The sequence below is a fragment of the Hypanus sabinus genome, chromosome 1 (genome assembly GCF_030144855.1).
Source record: "Hypanus sabinus isolate sHypSab1 chromosome 1, sHypSab1.hap1, whole genome shotgun sequence".
Lineage (NCBI taxonomy): Eukaryota > Metazoa > Chordata > Chondrichthyes > Myliobatiformes > Dasyatidae > Hypanus > Hypanus sabinus.
In genome coordinates, this window is record NC_082706.1 from 166,961,867 (window position 1) to 166,980,515 (window position 18,649).

The 18,649-nt window shown below is 41.5% G+C and overlaps 1 protein-coding gene across 2 annotated transcripts in view; it reads right to left on the reverse strand.

Moving 5' to 3' along the window:
• Positions 1–18,649, reverse strand: part of LOC132399901 (peroxidasin homolog) — a 479,222-nt gene that overhangs the window by 91,553 nt on the left and 369,020 nt on the right. For both annotated transcript variants that reach the window (XM_059980804.1, XM_059980814.1), the window contains exons 13-14: positions 14,542–14,654; positions 8,191–8,347 (exon numbers count right to left, since the gene is read on the reverse strand). In XM_059980804.1, the coding sequence (XP_059836787.1) occupies positions 8,191–8,347; positions 14,542–14,654 (270 nt within the window). The remainder of the gene's footprint in view (positions 1–8,190; positions 8,348–14,541; positions 14,655–18,649) is intronic.

The window sequence follows — 18,649 nt, forward strand, 5'->3', positions numbered from 1 at the left end:
GAGGGAAATACATGTTAGTAGGGAAGTGGTGTTAGGTAAGTTGAAGGGATTAAAGGCAGATAAATCCCCAGGGCCAGATACTCTGCATCCCAGAGTGCTTAAGGAAGTAGCCCAAGAAATAGTGGATGCATTAGTGATAATTTTTCAAAACTCCTTAGATTCTGGATTAGTTCCTGAGGATTGGAGGGTGGCTAATGTAACCCCACTTTTTAATAAAGGAGGGAGAGAGAAACCGGGGAACTATAGACCGGTTAGTCTGACATCGGTGGTGGGGAAAATGCTAGAGTCGGTTATCAAACATGTGATAAAAGCACACTTAGAAAGAGGTGAAATCATCGGACAAAGTCAGCATGGATTTGTGAAAGGAAAATCATCTCTGACAAAACTTATAGAATTTTTTGAAGATGTAACTAGCAGAGTGGATAGGGGAGAGCCAGTGGATGTGGTATATTTAGAGTTTCAAACGGCTTTTGACAAGGTCCCACACAGGAGATTAGTGTGCAAAATTAAAGCACACAGTATTGGGGGTATGGTATTGATGTGGATAGAGAATTGGTTGGCAGACAGGAAGCAAAGAGTGGGAGTAAACGGGACCTTTTCAGAATGGCAGGCAGTGACTAGTGGGGCACCGCAAGGCTCAGTGCTGGGACCCCAGTTGTTTACAATATATATTAATGATTTAGACAAGGGAATTAAATGCAGCATCTCCAAGTTTGCGGATGACACAAAGCTGGACAGCGGTGTTAGCTGTGAGGAGGATGCTAAGAGGATGCAGGGTGACTGGATAGGTTAGGTGAGTGGGCAAATTCATGGCAGATGCAATTTAATGTGGATAAATGTGAGGTTATCCACTTTGGTTGCAAGAACAGGGAAAAAGATTATTATCTGAACGGTGGCCGATTAGGAAAATGGGAGATGCAACGAGACGTGCGTGTCATTGTACACCAGTCATTGAAGGTGGGCATGCAGGTACAGCAGGCGGTGAAAAAGGCAAATGGTATGTTGGCATTCATAGCAAAAGGATTTGAGTACAGGAGCGGGGAGGTTCTACTGCAGTTGTACAAGGCCTTGGTGAGACCGCACCTAGAATATTGTGTGCAGTTTTGGTCCCCTAATCTGAGGAAAGACATTCTTGCCATAGAGGGTGTACAGAGAAGGTTCACCAGATTGATTCCTGGGATGGCAGGACCTTCATATGAAGAAAGACTGGATCAAATAGGCTTATACTGACTGGAATTTAGAAGATTGAGGGGGGATCTTATTGAAACATATAAAATTCTAAAAGGATTAGACAGGCTAGATGCAGGAAGATTGTTTCCAATGTTGGGGAAGTCCAGAACGAGGGGTCACAGTTTAAGGATAAAGGGGAAGCCTTTTAGGACCGAGATGAGGAAAAACTTCTTCACAAAGAGAGTGGTGAATCTGTGGAATTCTCTGCCACAGGAAACAGTTGAGGCCGGTTCATTGGCTATATTTAAGAGGAAGTTAGGTATGGCCCTTGTGGCTAAAGGGATCGGGGGTATGGACAGAAAGCAGGTACAGGGTTCTGAGTTGGATGATCAGCCATGATCATACTGAATGGCTGTGCAGGCTCGAAGGGCTGAATGGCCTATTCCTGCACTTATTTTCTATGTTTCTATGTTTCAATGCTAGAAGTATTAGGAACAAGGTGGATGAACTTAGAGCATGGATTAATACATGGAACTACGATGTTGTGGCCATTACTGAAACTTGATTGGAGGAAGGGCAGGATTGGATGATGCAGGTCCCAGGGTTCAGGTGTTTTAAAAGGAATAGGATGGGAGGTAGAAAAGGTGGGGGGGGGGGGGGAGGCATTGCTGGTCAGGGATAGTATCACGGCTATAGAAAGGGAAGACGCTGCAGAAGGAGTTTCCACGGAGTCAGTCTGGGTGGAAGTCAGAAATAGGAAGGGATCAATCACTGTGCTGGGAGTAGTCTATAGGCCCCCAAATAGCCCTCGGGACACCGAGGGGCAGATAAGCAGGCAGATTTTAGAATGGTGCAGGAAATACAGGGTAGTAGTTATGGGTGATTTCCTCATATTGACTGGCACCTCCTGAGTGCAAGGGGAATAGATGGGGCTGAATTTATCAGGTGTGTTCAAGAAGGATTCCTGACTCAGTATGTGGACCGGCCGACGAGAGGAGAGGCTATACTGGATCTAGTTCTGGGTAATGAACCTAGTCAGGTAACAGACCTCTTGGTGGGGGAGCATATTGGTGAGAGTGACTACAACTCCCTTAGTTTCAGTATAGCTATGGAAAGGGATAAAATCAGATGAAATGGTAAAGTGCTTAACTGGGGAAGGGCTAACTTTGAAGGCAAGAGGCAGGAACTAGTGAGAGTAAATTGGAAACAGATGTTCAAAGGGGAAAGCACAGAAGAAGCGTGGGAGCAGTTTAGGGACCACTTGAGCTGGGTTCAGGATAGGTTTGTCCCACTGAGGCAAGGAAAAAATGGTAGGAAAAGGGAACCGTGACTTACGAAACATTTGAGGCAACTCTTCAAGAGGAAAAAGGAAGCATATGTTAGATATAAGAAGCAGGAAGTAGGAGGGGCTTATGAGAAACATAGAATAGCCAGGAAGGAGCTAAAGAAAGGACCTTGGAGAGCTCCAAGGGGGCATGGGAAGGCCTTGGTATTTAGGATTAAGGAGAACCCCAAGGCGTTCTATGCGTATGTGAAGGATAGGAGGATGACGAGAACGAAGGTGGGACCGCTGAAGGATAAAGAGGGCAACATGTGCCTGGAGGCTGAGGAAGTTCGAGAGGTCCTAAATGAATACTTTGCTTCAATATTCACAAGTGAAAAGGATCTTGATCAGGATGAGGTAGAAGTAGAGTGAGCCTGTGTGCTGGACAATGTGGAGATTAAGGAATAAGAAGTGCTGGATCTTCTTAAAAACATTAAGATTGATAAATCCCCAGGGCCGGATATGATACATCCGAGGTTGTTGTGGGAATTGGGAGAAGATATCGCAGCAGCATTAGCTATGAACTTTGAATCCTCGTTGGCTGCAGGGGAAGTGCCGGAGGACAGGAGAATGGCAAATGTAGTTCCCTTGTTTAAAAAAGGTAATAGGGAGAAAACTGGGAACTATAGACCGGTGAGTCTTATGTCAGTGGTATGCAAACTACTGGAAAGGATTCTTAAGGATAGGATCTACGAGCTTTTGGAGAAGTACAGTCTACTCATGAATAGTCAACATGGCTTTGTGAAGAGAAGATCGTGCCTCATGGGCCTGATTGAGTTTTTTGAAGAGGTAACAAAAGAAATTGATGAGGGTAGGGCAGTGGATGTGGTCTACATGGACTTTAGCAAAGCATTTGACAAGGTCCTTCATGAGAGACTCTTCCAGAAAGTCATGAGGCATGGGATAAGTAGAACCTTGGCTGTTTGGCTAAAAAAATTGGCTTAAAGGAAGAAAGCAGAGGGTAGTTGTGGAAGGAAAGTATTCTGCCTGGAGTTCGATGACTAGTGGAGTGCCGCAGGGATCTGTCCTGGGACCCCTGCTATTTGTGATTTTTATAAATGACCTGGATATAGAGGCGGAAGGATGGGTGAGTAAGTTTGCGGATGACACGAAGATTGGAGGAGTTGTGGATGGAGCTGTAGGTTGTCGAGGGCTACAAGAGGATATAGACAGGCTGCAGAGTTGGGCAGAAAAATGGCAGATGGAGTTCAATCCGGACTAGTGTGAGGTGATGCATTTTGGAAGGACAAACCAGAAGACTGAGTACAGGATTAATGGTCAGTTGCTTAAGAGTGTGGATGAACAAAGGGATCTTGGGGTTCATATCCATACATCCCTCAAGGTCGCTGCGCAGGTTGATAGGGTAGTTAAGAAGGCCTATGGGATGCTAGGCTTCATTAACAACGGGATTGAGTTCAAGGGTACAGAGGTCACATTGCAACTCTACAAATCTCTGGTGAGATCACACTTAGAGTATGGCGTTCAATTCTGGTCACCTCATTATAGGAAGGATGTGGAAGCTATGGAGAAAGTGCAGAGGAGATTTACCAGGATGTTGCCTGGTTTGGAGAACAAGTCATATGAAGCAAGGTTAGCAGAGCTGGGAGTTTTCTCTTTGGAGCATAGAAGAATGAAAGGAGACTTGATAGAGGTCTACAAGATTTTTTTTTTAGGTATGGTGCTGGAGGCTAAAACATTAGGGGTATTTAAGAACCTCTTGGCCAGGCACATGGATGAAAGAAAAATTGAGGGTTATGGGGTAGTGTGGGTGTAGTACTTTTTTAAAAAAAGGATTATATGGGTCGGCTCCACGTGGGGGGCTGAAGGGCCTGTACTGTGCTGTAGTGTTCTATGGTTCTATGTCATTAGTAGAACATGGGAGAGGTTATTCTCATAGGGGTACTCCTCACATTAATAGCTGAGGGAATAAGGTAAGCACCTTCATCTGCCCATTGTCCCTTCCACCAATCAACTCCCAGCTTCTTGCTTCATTCCCACTTTGCCCCTTCCCTCACCTGCCCCTCAACACCCCCCCCCCCAACCTACCATTTGCAAACTCTTGCTCCTCTCCTTCTCCCCATCTTTTTTACTGGCCAAGTTCCCACTTTCTTTCCTGTCTTGATGAAGGATCTAATACTGAAATGGCAACTGTCCAATTCCCTCCACAGATTCTGCCTGAACTACTGAGTTGCTCTAGCTCCTTTATGCACTGTTCCAGTTTTCCTGCATCTGCAGTCTCATGTCTCCAACATGCCGAACTGTTTGTTTTTATTTTCCTGGGTGCTCAAAGGAAGTACAAGCAAATCTGAAATTTGGGCAATAATGAAAAGCCTCTACATAATGAATGATGGCACTTAACTAACCACAAACTTGAAACACAAGTTGTTATAATGTATGTCTTCAAAGGCTGAAAATTCAGCTTCTGTAAATTGATCAGATTCCCAGAATATAAAACTAACCCAAAAGCAAAAGTGAACTTCAAGCAAAGAGCAAGAAATAGCAGGCCCTAGAAATACGCAATAGAATTTACAAGGGTATGGCTGGGAGTGGAGGGCCAGAGTTATAAAGAAAGATTGAATTGGTTAGAACTTTATTCCCTAGAATGTAAAAGACTTAACAAAGATTTGACTGAGGTATACAAAATTATGAAGAGTACAGACAGGGTAAATACAAGCAGGCTTTTTCTGCTGAAGTTGGGTGAGACTACAACAGGAGGTCATGGACTAAGTGTAAAAGGTGAAATATTTAAGGGGAAACTTCTTCACTCAGAGCACTGGGACTTTGTGGAATGAGCTGCCAGTACAAGTGATGCATGTAAGCTTGATTTCAACTTTCAAGAGAAGTTTGGATAGGTACACTGATGGTAGGGGTATGGGGGGGTTGCTGATATCCTGGTGCAAGTCAATATGAATACGCAGTTTTAGTGGTTCAGCATTGACTAGATGGACCAAAGGGCTTGTTTCTGTGCTGCAGTATTCGATGACTCTATGACCCTAAATTGAAAATACTGGGGATACACAGCAGGTCAGGCAGCACCTGAGAAGAAAGATCTAGAGTTAATTTGTTGGGTTAATTACATTTGATCTGAATTGGTAAATATATTTATTTTGCTCTCTACCACTTCCATCTTCCACCTTTCCTCTAAACCTAATCTTATTTGAACTTTGATGAAATGTCAACAATCTGAAATGTTGGTGTGTTCATCTCTGTGCAGATGCTGCCCGGTATGCTGAGCATTTCTAACATTTCTATTAAATGTTAGTAGACCTAATCTAACTAGGTCTTGCAACTTTCAAAAGGTTTCAATGAGATCCCCCCATCCTTCAAAATTCCAGCAAGTACAGGCCCAGAGCCTTCAAATGTTCCTCATACGATAACCCTTTCAATTCTGCAATCATCCTGGTGAACCTCCTTTGAACCCTCTGCAATGACAGCACATCTTTTCTTAGACGAGGAGCCCAAAACTGTTCACAATACTCAAGGTGAAGCCTCATCGGTGCCTTATAAAGCCTCAGCGTCATAACCCTGCTCTTATAATCTAGATCTCTTGAAATGAAAGCTAACATGGCATTCATTGACTCACTCAAACTGCATCATATATATACAGCATAAAAGAAGCAGTCCCAACACTGACCCCTGCAGAATACCATTGGAAATTAGCAGCCAACCAGAAAAGGATCCTTTTATTTCCACTCACTGCCGCCTACCAATCAGCCAATGCTCTTATCATTGCTAGAAACTTTCCTGTAATACCATGGGCTTTTAACTTGGCAAGCAGCAGCTGTGGCACCTTGTCAAAGGCCTTCTGAAAATCCAAATATCCAACATCCATTGCATCCCCTTTATCTATCCTACTTGTAAACTCGTCAAAGAATTCCAACAGGTTCGTCAGGCAGGATTTTCCTGAAAGAAACCATGCTGACTTTGTCCCATCTTGCCCTGTGTCACCAAGTACACCATAACCTCATCCTGAACAATTGACTCCAACATCTTCCCAACCAGTGAGGTCAGGCTAACTGGCCTACAACTTCCTTCCTGTTGCCTCCCTCCTTTCTTAAAGTATGGAATGACATTTGCAATTTTCCTGTCCTGCGGAACCATGCCAGAGTCCAAAGATCCTTGAAAGATTTTATCATCCAAGTCCACATCCAAAAATGCAGGAAAAAGGACCTGGGCAACACTCTTCACAGCGGCAGGCTATGCCCTCTCTGATAGCATAGAGAACGATCAAAAGACAGGCAGTCATTGCTCACCCTGAACACTCGCTTCGATGCTTCAGTCACCCTCATTGCTTTAATCGGCGAACAATGGAAGCTTTAATTGGCGAAATGGAGCCAAACATCGGCTTGTTCAGGCATACTGTCTCTCCCTCTTCGATCCTTCTCAGAGACTGCAGTGTGTGAATCATCCAAATGATCTCCAAACTTCTGCACTTGCCTTGGTGTTTCAATTGCCCTTGTCACTTTTAATCAGCAAATAATGGAAGCTATAATCAGCAAAGTGTGGGCAAACATCAGTCCACCTGCCTTCCTGCATCCTTCTCTCCATGAAGTTCACTCATGCTGCCTCTGACACCCAGAATCACTGTGACTGCAGAACACTGAGAACCCTAACAATCTCCAAACAGCAAAACACAATCTCCTACAATTCCAGAATCGTATTCAAGGTGAGAAGCAAACATAAAAGACATAAAAGAAGAGAGAAAGATGGCTCTATGATCTATCCAGATGTTGATCAAGCACCATCTTGACCAGAACATAAATTTAACAAGCTTTAGCAGAAAGCACCAGGAGACAGCATTACAAAGAATGAGTTGCTTGAGAAAAACACAAGTAACTCTAAACAATTAACAATTCTCATTAAAAAATGATTTACCAATTCAGCTGCTCTAAAAACCTTGGAGCACAGCACAGGCATGAAGAGCTCACTGCAATCTGCAAGCTTTTATGCAGATAGGTTGCTGCCATGTATTTAGCTGATTAGATATTTGCACTAATGTGCAGCTGTACCTAATAAAGTGGCTACTGAGTATGTATAGACATATTAGGATAAAAGCAAGGTGCATTGTTATGTGCTGGCATAGTCTCTAACTGGATCATTTCAAAGAGCATAAAACTAATTTACTTAGGGTATGGTTACTCCTTTCAAGGAATTATAGACAGTTCTAAGCACCCGTACACATAAAGTATATCTAGATCACACGATTGATGACTGATTTGTTATATGACGTTTATCATTTGTAACATGTTTTACTGAGAAATAATCACAACTTGACATTCACATTGTGAGGCTATTCTGATTCAAATCCTGGACAAAATCATGGTTCCAGAATTCTGACAGGATGAGGCACGAGTCTGAGGCTGAAACAAGGAAATAGGATTTCAGCTCATTTGCACTCTACCTGATACTCCACATCCTGCTTGTAGGTCCAGAAGTCAGTTCTACAATACTACCAAAAGCATTCTGCTGAGCACATTGTAACTATTAGATTCCAGCCATACTTACAGAGAATAAAAATAAACAAGAATAAAATCTCAGATAGTCCAATCCAAACAGAATTTTAAAGCTTCATTGCAGAGAAACTACCTCAAATACTTACACAGACCTGTTGATATCCTTAACAGAATAAGTTGGCACAATTTAAAGAATGAAGAAAATTATTTAATCTACAAGATCATGACTGTGAAAACACTTACCAGTCACCTTTAACAGCATATTTGTTGTTGCTTGGCCAATTGTGTTCCGAGCAGCACACTCGTATCTCCCAGCGTCTGCTCGCCCAACGTCCCTGATTGTAAGTGTTCCCTCTGCATTAACACGGAACTTTCCACTTTCTGTAATTTGAACTCCATCCTATTTAATAAATATATATGGTTAAGGAATTGTTTGCCCTTAATCTTAAATAAACATTTTATGAACCCCCTTCTCACTTTTCAGCATCATTTTATCTCCGACATAAGTAAGTTTAATAAATGGAGGGTAAAAGGTGTGTCTGTTGTTATCGATATTTTCTTGAAACAATCTTATCTGGGAATGTCAAATTATTGAAGACTAGAGCTTTAATAGTAATGCACTTCTTTAGCAGTAATGTGGATACATTCCTAGACAACCTGAGGAATCCATTTATTGACAGCAAGACATTTTTTGGCCTTAATCTTTTCATAGATGTAAATAACATCCACAATTACAAGAACCACCAGAAGAGTAAAGCACTGACAAGCACTCTCTGTAGCACATTGTTAAAATGGGTCCTTTGCTCTTTATGGCCCATTTTTGGCTCATGTAAATTTCATTTAGAAAATATAGAAGTAGTTCATCTTCACATGATCCAATTGATGAATCCTCCTCATGTTGCTACATGTAAAGGGACACAGAAAGCAACAGATTGCATTGCAGCAGAATTTTGTCAGCGTTTTTATATGACGATCTCATTCTGCAAAGACCTTAGAATGTAACCTATTGCCTGGCAGAGAAAGTGCTGAAAGAAACATTACTTTGTGACAAGATTGTCTCAATCTCCTAAAGAATCTTTGCAATATTGTTCATAAATTGTAATTAGCTAATAAATATGTCTATTACTTTAAGACCACTGGTCAGATTCTCCCTGTAGGGACATGTCCAAGTAAGGCCTGAGCTCAATCAAAGTTAAATTGGTCTTTGGGGAGGAAGGTTTGCAAACTGGCAGACACTTGTAAATTTCTGGGACAAGGCCAGAATAGAGCAGCATGTCTTTCTGCTTATGAATACTTTCGATACTTTGAACTTGAAATCTGGAATTTGATAGATGTACACACCATGTTGTATCACATGGTATTTATTTTCCTGGGGAATGTACCTGGGGAACATATATTCTCATGGGCAAAATGAAGAACATCTATCTGTTATTCTGCAGACACACTACCAGAAACCTACTTAAAGGTACTCTGAAGGTTATGGAGAGATGGAACTCACTTTTGGGGCTGCCTTAAATTCATGAACTATAAAGACAAAACTGTGTAGAAAAAGAATCTTTAAATAGTGTAAGTGACTATAAATTATATGATTAAACACTGGTGGAGAACAGATGTTCAGAAATTTAAGGAATTCAAAAGTAATTTATCATCAGAATGTCTATGTTATCATATACCTTGTTATTCATTACCTTGTGATTCATTTTCGTGCAGGCATTTATAAGGAAATTAAAATACAATAGAATTTTATGCATAAACATAGAAATATATAAAATACACATAAACAAATACTGACAAACAACCAATGTGCAAAAGACAAATTGTGTAAGTGAGAACTAATACTAAGAACACAACTAGTAAAGCGTTCTTGAAAGAGAGTCTGCAGGCTTTAGAATCAGTTCAGAGTATTGTGTTTGAAGTTATCCATGCTTGTTCAGGAGGCTGATCATTGTAAAGTAATGACAGTTCCTGAACTTGGTGGTGCAGGAATCTAAGGCTTCTGGAGCTCCTACTGGCTGTCCTAGATGGTGGGGATTCTGATGTTGAGTGCTGTCTTCTTGTAGCAATGCCACATCTAAACGTATTCAGTGGTGGAGAGACTGTGATGGGCTGGGCTGTATCCACCACTATCTGAAGCCTTTTCCATTCCTGGGCACTGGTATTCCCATACCAGGTTGTGATGCAAGTCATTTAAAATCTCCATCAGATGACTGCATGTTAATATTTACGAAGTCTTGTTTTCTGGTTGTGCAATGGAGAAGAACTTTTTGACATTAAATAAGACCATAAGACAAAGGAGCAGAAGTCGGCCATTTGGCCCATCAAGTCTGCTCCACCATTTTATCATGAGCTGATCCATTCTCCCATTTAGTCCCATTCCCCAGCCTTCTCACTGTAACCTTTGATGCCCTGGCTACTCAGATACCTATCAATCTCTGCCTTAAATACACGCAATGACTTAGCCTTCACTGCTGCCTGTGGCAACAAATTCCACAGATTCACCACCCTTTGGCTAAAAAAAATTTCTTTGCATCTCTGTTCTGAATGAGCACCCTGCAATTCTCAAGTCATGTCCTCTTGCACAAGACTTCCCCCACCATGGGAAACAACTTTGCCACATCCACTCTGTCCATGCCTTTTAACATTCAAAATGTTTCTATGAGGTTCCCCCCTCATTCTTCTAAACTCCAAGGAGTACAGTCCAAGAGCGGTCAAACGGTCCTTATATGTTTCCCCTCTCATTCCCAGAATCATTCTAGTGAATCTTCTCTGAACCCTCTCCAATGTCAATACATCCTTTCTTAAATAAGGAGCCCAAAACTGCACACAGTACTCCAAGTGAGGTCTTACCAGTGCCTTACAGAGCCTCAACATCACATCCCGGCTCCTATACTCTATTCCTCTAGAAATGAATACCAACATTGCATTTACCTTCTTCACCACTGACTCAACCTGGAGGTTAATCTTAAGGGTATCCTGCACGAGGATTCCCAAGTCCCATTGCATCTCAGAACTTTGAATTCTCTCCCCATTTAAATAATAGTCTGCCCGTTTATTTCTTCTACCAAAGTGCATGACCGTACACTTACCAACATCACATTTCATTTGCCACTTCTTTGCCCATTCTCCCAATCTACCCAAGTCTCTCTGCAGACTCTCTGTTTCCTCAGCACTGCCGGCCCCTCCATCTATCTTTGTATCATCAGCAAACTTGGCCACAAAGCGATGTATTACATAATTCAAATCATTGATATACAACGTAAAAAGAAGCAGCTCCAACACAGACCCCTGTGGAACACCACTGGTAACCAGCAGCCAACCAGAATGGGATCCCTTTATTCCCACTCTCTGTTTCCTACCAATCAGCCAACGCTCTATCCAGGTATGTAACTTTCTCGTAATTCTATGGGCTCTTATCTTGTTTAGCAGCCTCATGTGTGGCACCTTGTCAAAGGCCTTCTGAAAATCCAAATACACAACATCCACTGCAGCTCCCTTGTCTAGCCTACTTGTCATTTCCTCAAAAAATTGCACTAGGTTTGTCAGGCAGGATTTTCTTTTAAGGAAACCATGCTGATTTTGGCCTATCTTATCACGTGCCTCCAGGTGCTCCGTAACCTCATCTTTGACAATCGACTCCAACAACTTCCCAACCACCGATGTCAAGCTAGCAGGTCTATAATTTTCTTTTTGCTTCCGTGCCCACTTCTTAAATTGTGGAGTGACATTTGCAATCTTCGAGTCCTCGGGAACCATGCCAGAATCTATTGCTAATGCATCATCGCTAATGCCTCTGCAATCTCCACAGCTACTTCCTTCAGAACACGAGGGTGCATTCCATCTGGTCCAGGAGATTTATCTACCCTTAGACTATTCAGCTTCCTGAATACTTTCTCTGTCGTAATTGTGACTATGCACACTTCTCTTCCCCGACACCCTTGAGTGTCCGGATTACTGCTGATGTCTTCCTCAGTGAAGACTGATGCAAAATACTTGTTCAGTTCCTCCGCCATCTCCTTATCTCCCACTACAATTTCTCCAGCATCATTTTCTATCAGTCCTATATCTACTCTCACCTGTCTTTTACTCTTTATATACTTGAAAAAGCTTTTAGTATCCTCTTTGATATTATTTGCTAGCTTCCCTTCATAGTTCATCTTTTTCCTCTTAATGACAATCTTAGCTTCCTTTTGTAAATTTTTAAAACTTCCCATCCTCTGTCTTCCCACTAATTTTTGCTTCCTTGTATGCCCTCTGCTTTGCTTTTACTTTGGCTTTGACTTCTCTTATCAGCCACGGTTGCATTCTTGTTCCATTTGAAAATTTCTTCTTGTTTGGAATATGTTTGTCTTGCACATTTCTCAAGTCTCGCATAAACTCCAGCCACTGCTGCTCTGCCGTCCTTCCTGCTAGGGTCCCTTTCCCGTCAACCTTGGCCAGTTCCTCTCTCATGCCAATGTAATTTCCTTTACTCCACTGAAGTACCGACACATTGGATTTCGGTTTCTCTTTCTCAAATTTCACAGTGAACTCAAACATGTTACGATCACAGCCTCCTGAAGGTTCCTTCACCTCAATCTCTCTAATCACCTCTGGTTTATTACACAATACCCAATCCAGTACAGCCGATCCCCTGGTGGGCTCAACAACAAGCTGTTTTAAAAAGCCATCTCATAGACATTCTACAAATTCTTTCTCTTGAGATCCAGTGCCAACCTGATTTTCCCAATCCACTCACATGTTAAAATCCCCCACAATTATCATAACACTATCCTTCTGGCAAGCCTTTTCAATTTCCTGTTGTAATTTGTAGTCCACATCACTGCAGCTGTTAGGAGGCCTGCATATAACTGCCGTCAGGGTCCTTTTAGCCCTGCGATTTCTTAGCTAAACCCATAAAGATTCTGCATCTTCCTATCCAATGTCACCTCTTTCTAATGATCTAATATCATTTCTTACCAATAAAGCCACGCCACCCCCTCTGCCTACCTGCCTATCCTTCTGATACACCGTGTATCCTTGGATGTTCAGCTCCCAGGATCTTTTAGCCATGTCTCAGTGATGGCCACAATATCATACCTGCCAATCTGTAACTGTACAACAAAATTATCCACCTTATTCCTTATGCTGCGTGCACTTATGTATAACACATTAAGTCCAGTATTTGGTACGTTTTGCACTTTATTGCACTGCAACTCATCCCAATAGCTGCAAATTTGCCCCATCACCTGCCTGTTCTTCCTGACATCTTTACTGCTCACTTTCTTAGATTTATTTCTGTTTTCCTCCTCCTCCTCCGCTCTATCATTCCGGTTCTCAACCCCTGCCAAATTAGCTTAAACCCTCCCTAACAGCTCTACTAAACCTTCCTGCCAGGATATTGGTCCCCTTCAGGTTCAGGTGTAACCCATCCTTTTTGAACAGGTCATACTCCCCCCAGAAGAGATCCCAATGATAGAAGAATCTGAAGCCCTGCCCCCTGCACCAGTCTCTCAGTCACGCATTCATCAGCCTGATCCTACTATTCTTGCCCTCACTAGCACATGGCACAGGCAGCAATCCTGAGTTTTCTACCCTGGAGGTCCTGCTTCTCAGCTTCCTTCCTAACTCCCGGAAATCTCTCTTCAGGATCTCAACCATTTTCCTATCTATATCATTGGTACCAACATGTACCAAGATAGCTGGCTGCTCACCCTCTCCTTTCAGAATATTCTGGACCCGATCCGAAACATCCCATATCCTGGCACCTGGGAGGCAACACACCATGCGGGTATCTCTATCAGACTCACAGAATCTCCTGTCTGTTCCCCTGACTATGGAATCCCCTATGACTACTCCATTCTTCTTCTCCCTCCTTCCCTCTTGCACAACAGTGCCAGAGACCTGGTCACCGTGGCCGTCCAATGTCCGGTCATCCGCCTCAACAGCATTCAAAATTATATACGTTGCTGAGGGAGGCAGCTGCAGGGGTGCTCTCCACTATCTGGGCATTTCCCTTCCCTCTCCTGACAGTTACCCAGTTTTCTGATCCCTGTAGCCTAGGGATGAATATCTCCCTGTAGCTCCCGTCTATCACCTCTTCACTTTCTCTACTAAGCAGTAGGTCATCAAGCTGCTGCTCCAGATCCCTAACACGGTCTCTGAGGAGCTGCATCTCGGTGCACCTGGCGCAGATGTGGCCATCAGGGAGGCTGGAGGTCTCCCAGGATTCCCACATCTGACACCCTGAACAGAGCACTAACCCTGCAGACATGCTACCTAATTCTACAGGAATGAAACAAGGAAATAATATGACTACTAAACACATTTTTGATTATAATTCAGTGTATGATACATTTACAGGTCAATAAATTGTCAGTCAAATAGATCTTGAATTGAGGCCGGATGCACGAGAACTGAAAATTTGACAGGAAGGCAACCAAGGTCAGGGGTTTATTTCTAAAATATCATCTGCATGTTTATTAAAAGTGACCTGTCTGATGTCGCTTATATCATAGTCAAACATATAGATCAAAATATTAAAAGATTACAAGATCAGGAAATATTTCAACACACCAAAAGTGAGAATATGTACACCCTTTTTGACTTCCCCCTTACCTTAGTCCAGGTGATGGTGGGATGTGGTTCGCCCTGAGCACTGCAAGGTATCTTTACATCCTGACCAACTTCTGCGGTGATATCCCGTGGTACATCAGTAAACACTGGTATCACTGAGTGCAATTGATAGTAAATTATTATAACTTTGGATAGAGTGGACAAATGACTTTAATTTCACAATGGGAAAAATCAAATACACTATTTCAGATACAGTATTAATCTAAGTTCCTCTGCATTGCAACTGCTCACACAATGAGATTGAGTTTCACAAATGAAAATGTCTTGATTGCAGCAAAGAAGGCTTTTTCCTTCAAGGAACTCTTTATTCGTGCACAATCCTGATAATCAACATTATTTTCAAAAAGGTTCCAATTGCTTCAATTCTTTTCACCCTCCTTTTGACACCTTATTTGAAGGCTGGGACTCTTGCAGTATTACAATTCCACTGATAAAATTATTCTTTCAAAGTTTCTTTTAGAGTCAACATGAACCAATATTAAAAAGGAGATATAACCAAGCCCAAATAAGTGATTTACTAATATTTGAGCTTACCAGCAAAATCTACTAAAAGATGATCAGAAATGTGAACTATTTTATTATTCTCTTACAAAAATAGAAGTCTCCACTGCTCCACTGATTGTTTGATTCTACTTATTAAGCTTCTTAATTTCACCATAAGGTTGAATAATGAAGCACTAGAGTTACTTGTTTTCACATATATTTTAAAATTAACACAAAAACATTAGACCCTCCCCACATTCATCTCAGATAAATTTAAACTTAAAGGGATATCTGCTTCAGGAAAACCATTTTTTCAAACTTGTCATTTGCTTAAACACAGTGGATTAATTCTAATGCTGGAGTATCTCTGTATCACTTTACAAACATGACTGACAATAAGAATGATGTACATCATGAAAAAAACAGGCTTTGGTAAGGATTGTTTTTGTATAATGGCAAAACACTTGAAATGTCATCCGCACCAGATGGAATTACAAAATGTTTCTGAGTGCTTTTTTTATTATTATCATATTTCTCTGTTTTTGTAAGCATGTGGCATATTGCAGCAATCGTGGTAATTATAAATATGATATACTAGTTCATGTGGACCTGTTTCAAATGGCGAAAGATAAACGAGTTAATAATTCTATTCTAAATCAGGGCCAACAGGATGATTGGAAACCTTGGTTGCATACCAACAATTTGCATAAGTAATCTGCAATCACAATGCTTGCAATGCAAAGTATAACAGGATTTATTTTTGAATTGATGTCCATCTTGAAAGCCAAAATTGTCACTAATTGAACTTGAAATTTGTATTCACTAACTTGCAATCAACAGGATGAGTTGCAATATAAAAGGCAGACAAAATTGAAAAGGATAAACACAAGACTAAAGGTGTTGTATTTGGAATATGGAATAAGATAGATGAACTTGTAGCGCAGTTACAAACTGGCATGTGTGACATAACCATCACTGAATCTTGGCTGAAAGAAGATTATCACTGGGAGCTTAATGCTGAAGGAAACACCGTGTATCGAAAGGACAGGCAGGAAGGCAAAGGGAACAGCATTGCTCTGTCGTACAAAAAAATGAAATCAAATCATTAAAAAGAAGTGACATAGGGTCAGCAGGCATTGAATCATTCTGAATAGAGCTAAGGAACTGGAAGGATAAAAAGACCTAAAGGCCCTGATGGGACTTTTATACAGGTTCATAAAATAGTAGTAAGGATATCGTCATCAAATTACACTGGGAGATAGAAAATGCATGCCAAGAAGGCAATTTTCAAGTAGTCACAGGCGATTTCAATATGCAGGAGGATTGGGAAAAACAAGTTGGAACTGGATTCCAAAAGGGGAAATTTCTAGAATCCCACGGGATGGCTTTTTAGATCAGCTTGTGTTGATCCCACTAGGGGATGAGCTATTCTGGATTGCAATGAACCAAAATTGATTAGAGAGCTTAAAGTAAAGAGCCCTTAGGAGAAATTGATCATAATATGACCAAATTCATCTTGAAATTTGAGAAGGAAAAGCGAAACATAGATGCATCCGGATTACAGTGAGGTAAAGGGAACTACAGAGGCATGAGAGAGGAATTGGCCAGAATTGATTGGAATAGAACACTGGCAGGGATGATGGCAGAGCAGCAATGACTAGAATTTCTGGAAGCAAATCAGATGGCACAGGATATATACATCCCAAAGAGCATGTATTCTAAAGGCAAGATGACACAACTGTGGCTAACAAGTCAAAACCAACATAAAATCCAAAGAAAGGACATATAATAGAGCAAAAATTAGTGGGAAGCTTTTACAAACCAACAAAAGGCAACTAAAAAAATCAGTAAGAAGGCAAAGATTTCACCAAAAATTTCTTCAGACAAATGAAGTATAAAAGAGAGGCAAGGGTGCAGATTGGACTGCTGGAAAACAACACTGGAGAGGTAGTAATCGGGGAGAACAAAACGGCGGATGAACTTAATAAGTATTTTGCATCAGTCTTCAATGTGGAAACACTAGCAGTATGGTGGAAATTCCAGGTGTTAGAAATCAAGAAATGTGTGAAGTTATCATTACTAGAGAGAAGGTTCTTGGGAAACTTAAAGGTCTGAAGGTAAATAAGTCATCTGGAACAGATGGTGTACATCCCAGGGTTGTGAAAGAGGTGGTTGAAGAGATTGTGGAAGCATTACGTACTGATCTTTCAATTATCACTGGACTGGAAAATTGCAAATGTAACTCCATTCCTCGAGAAGGGAGAGAGGCAGAAGAAAGGGAACTATAGTTAGTCTGACCTCAGTGGTTGGGAAGATATTGGAGTCGATTATTAATGATGAGATCTCAGGGTACTTGGAGGCTCATGATAAAATAATCCATTGCCAGTATGGTTGAAGAGGCTATGGAAGCATTAGTAGAATTCTTTCAAGGATTGCTAGATTCTGGACTTCTGGTCCAGTCATCCTTTCAAGAGGGTGCCTGCATACAATGCTGCTTTGGTCAACATCTTCTGAATAGATCAGGAAACCACATATTTTACTTCTTCTATGTCTTACACATGCTTTTCACCTAGGATGTGATTCTGTTGGAGTCCATGATTTGCTGCTTAGAGATTGTTTGATCATTCTGTGGTCTCAGAAAGGATGCCAGGAGATAGAGGCAGCATGTATGAACCTCGTGGTGAGCAGCCTGCAGGGTGGGGCACAAGCCAATGTTTGATTCTATTTCATCAATTAAAGTTTCCATTTGTACCAATTAAAGAAATGAGGGAGACTGAAGCACTGAAGCGAATGCGGAAGATGAGCGCTGGCTGCCGGTCTTTTGATCACTCTACTACTGGAGTAACAGCCTGTTACTCTACCTGGACAATGTCATCCAGGTTGTCTCTGCTTTGGGAATGGATTTGGAATCCAGACTGTTTTTCCAGTCTTACAGTTTTTTATATTCTGTATTTTTCAATTACCCAATCGTTCTTGTTTTTCTTTTGTACAAGGAGGGAAATTTGTGGGTTGATGTATCTGTTCCATTTGTTTTTTTTTTGCGCAGCTGAGGGAATTGGGGGGGGGGTGTTGATGCACCTAGTTTGTTTTGTTAATTTTTTTTTCTGTGGAAGGAGGGATTTGGGATTTGGGTTGACGTGCCTGTTCCATTTTTGTTCTTTTTTGTGTGGGGAGGGGGAATTTCTTTTCCTTCTTGGTTTCATAGCTACCCAGACAAGAAGAATTTTAGAGTTGTATACTTTGATAATAAATGAACCTTTGAACCTGTGGCATGGTTCCAGGTGACTGGAAAATTGCAAATGCCACTCCACTCTTCAAGGGAGAGAGTCAAAAGGATCAAAGGTTCATGTATTATCGAAGTATGCAATTCTGATATTTTTCTTCTGCAGATAGCCACAAAACCAAAAAAGAAAAGAATGGCAGCACGATCATTAACCCCCAAATTCTCCCCCCACACAAAAAAATGAACAAAAATATAAGAAGCACATTGGCCCCCAGGCCCCCCTCCTCAGCATACAAAGAAAATGAGAAAGATCAGAAGAAAAACACAGGAAATAAAGAAACTACAAGTCTGAAAAAAATGTCCATTGTCCATACCCAAAAATGC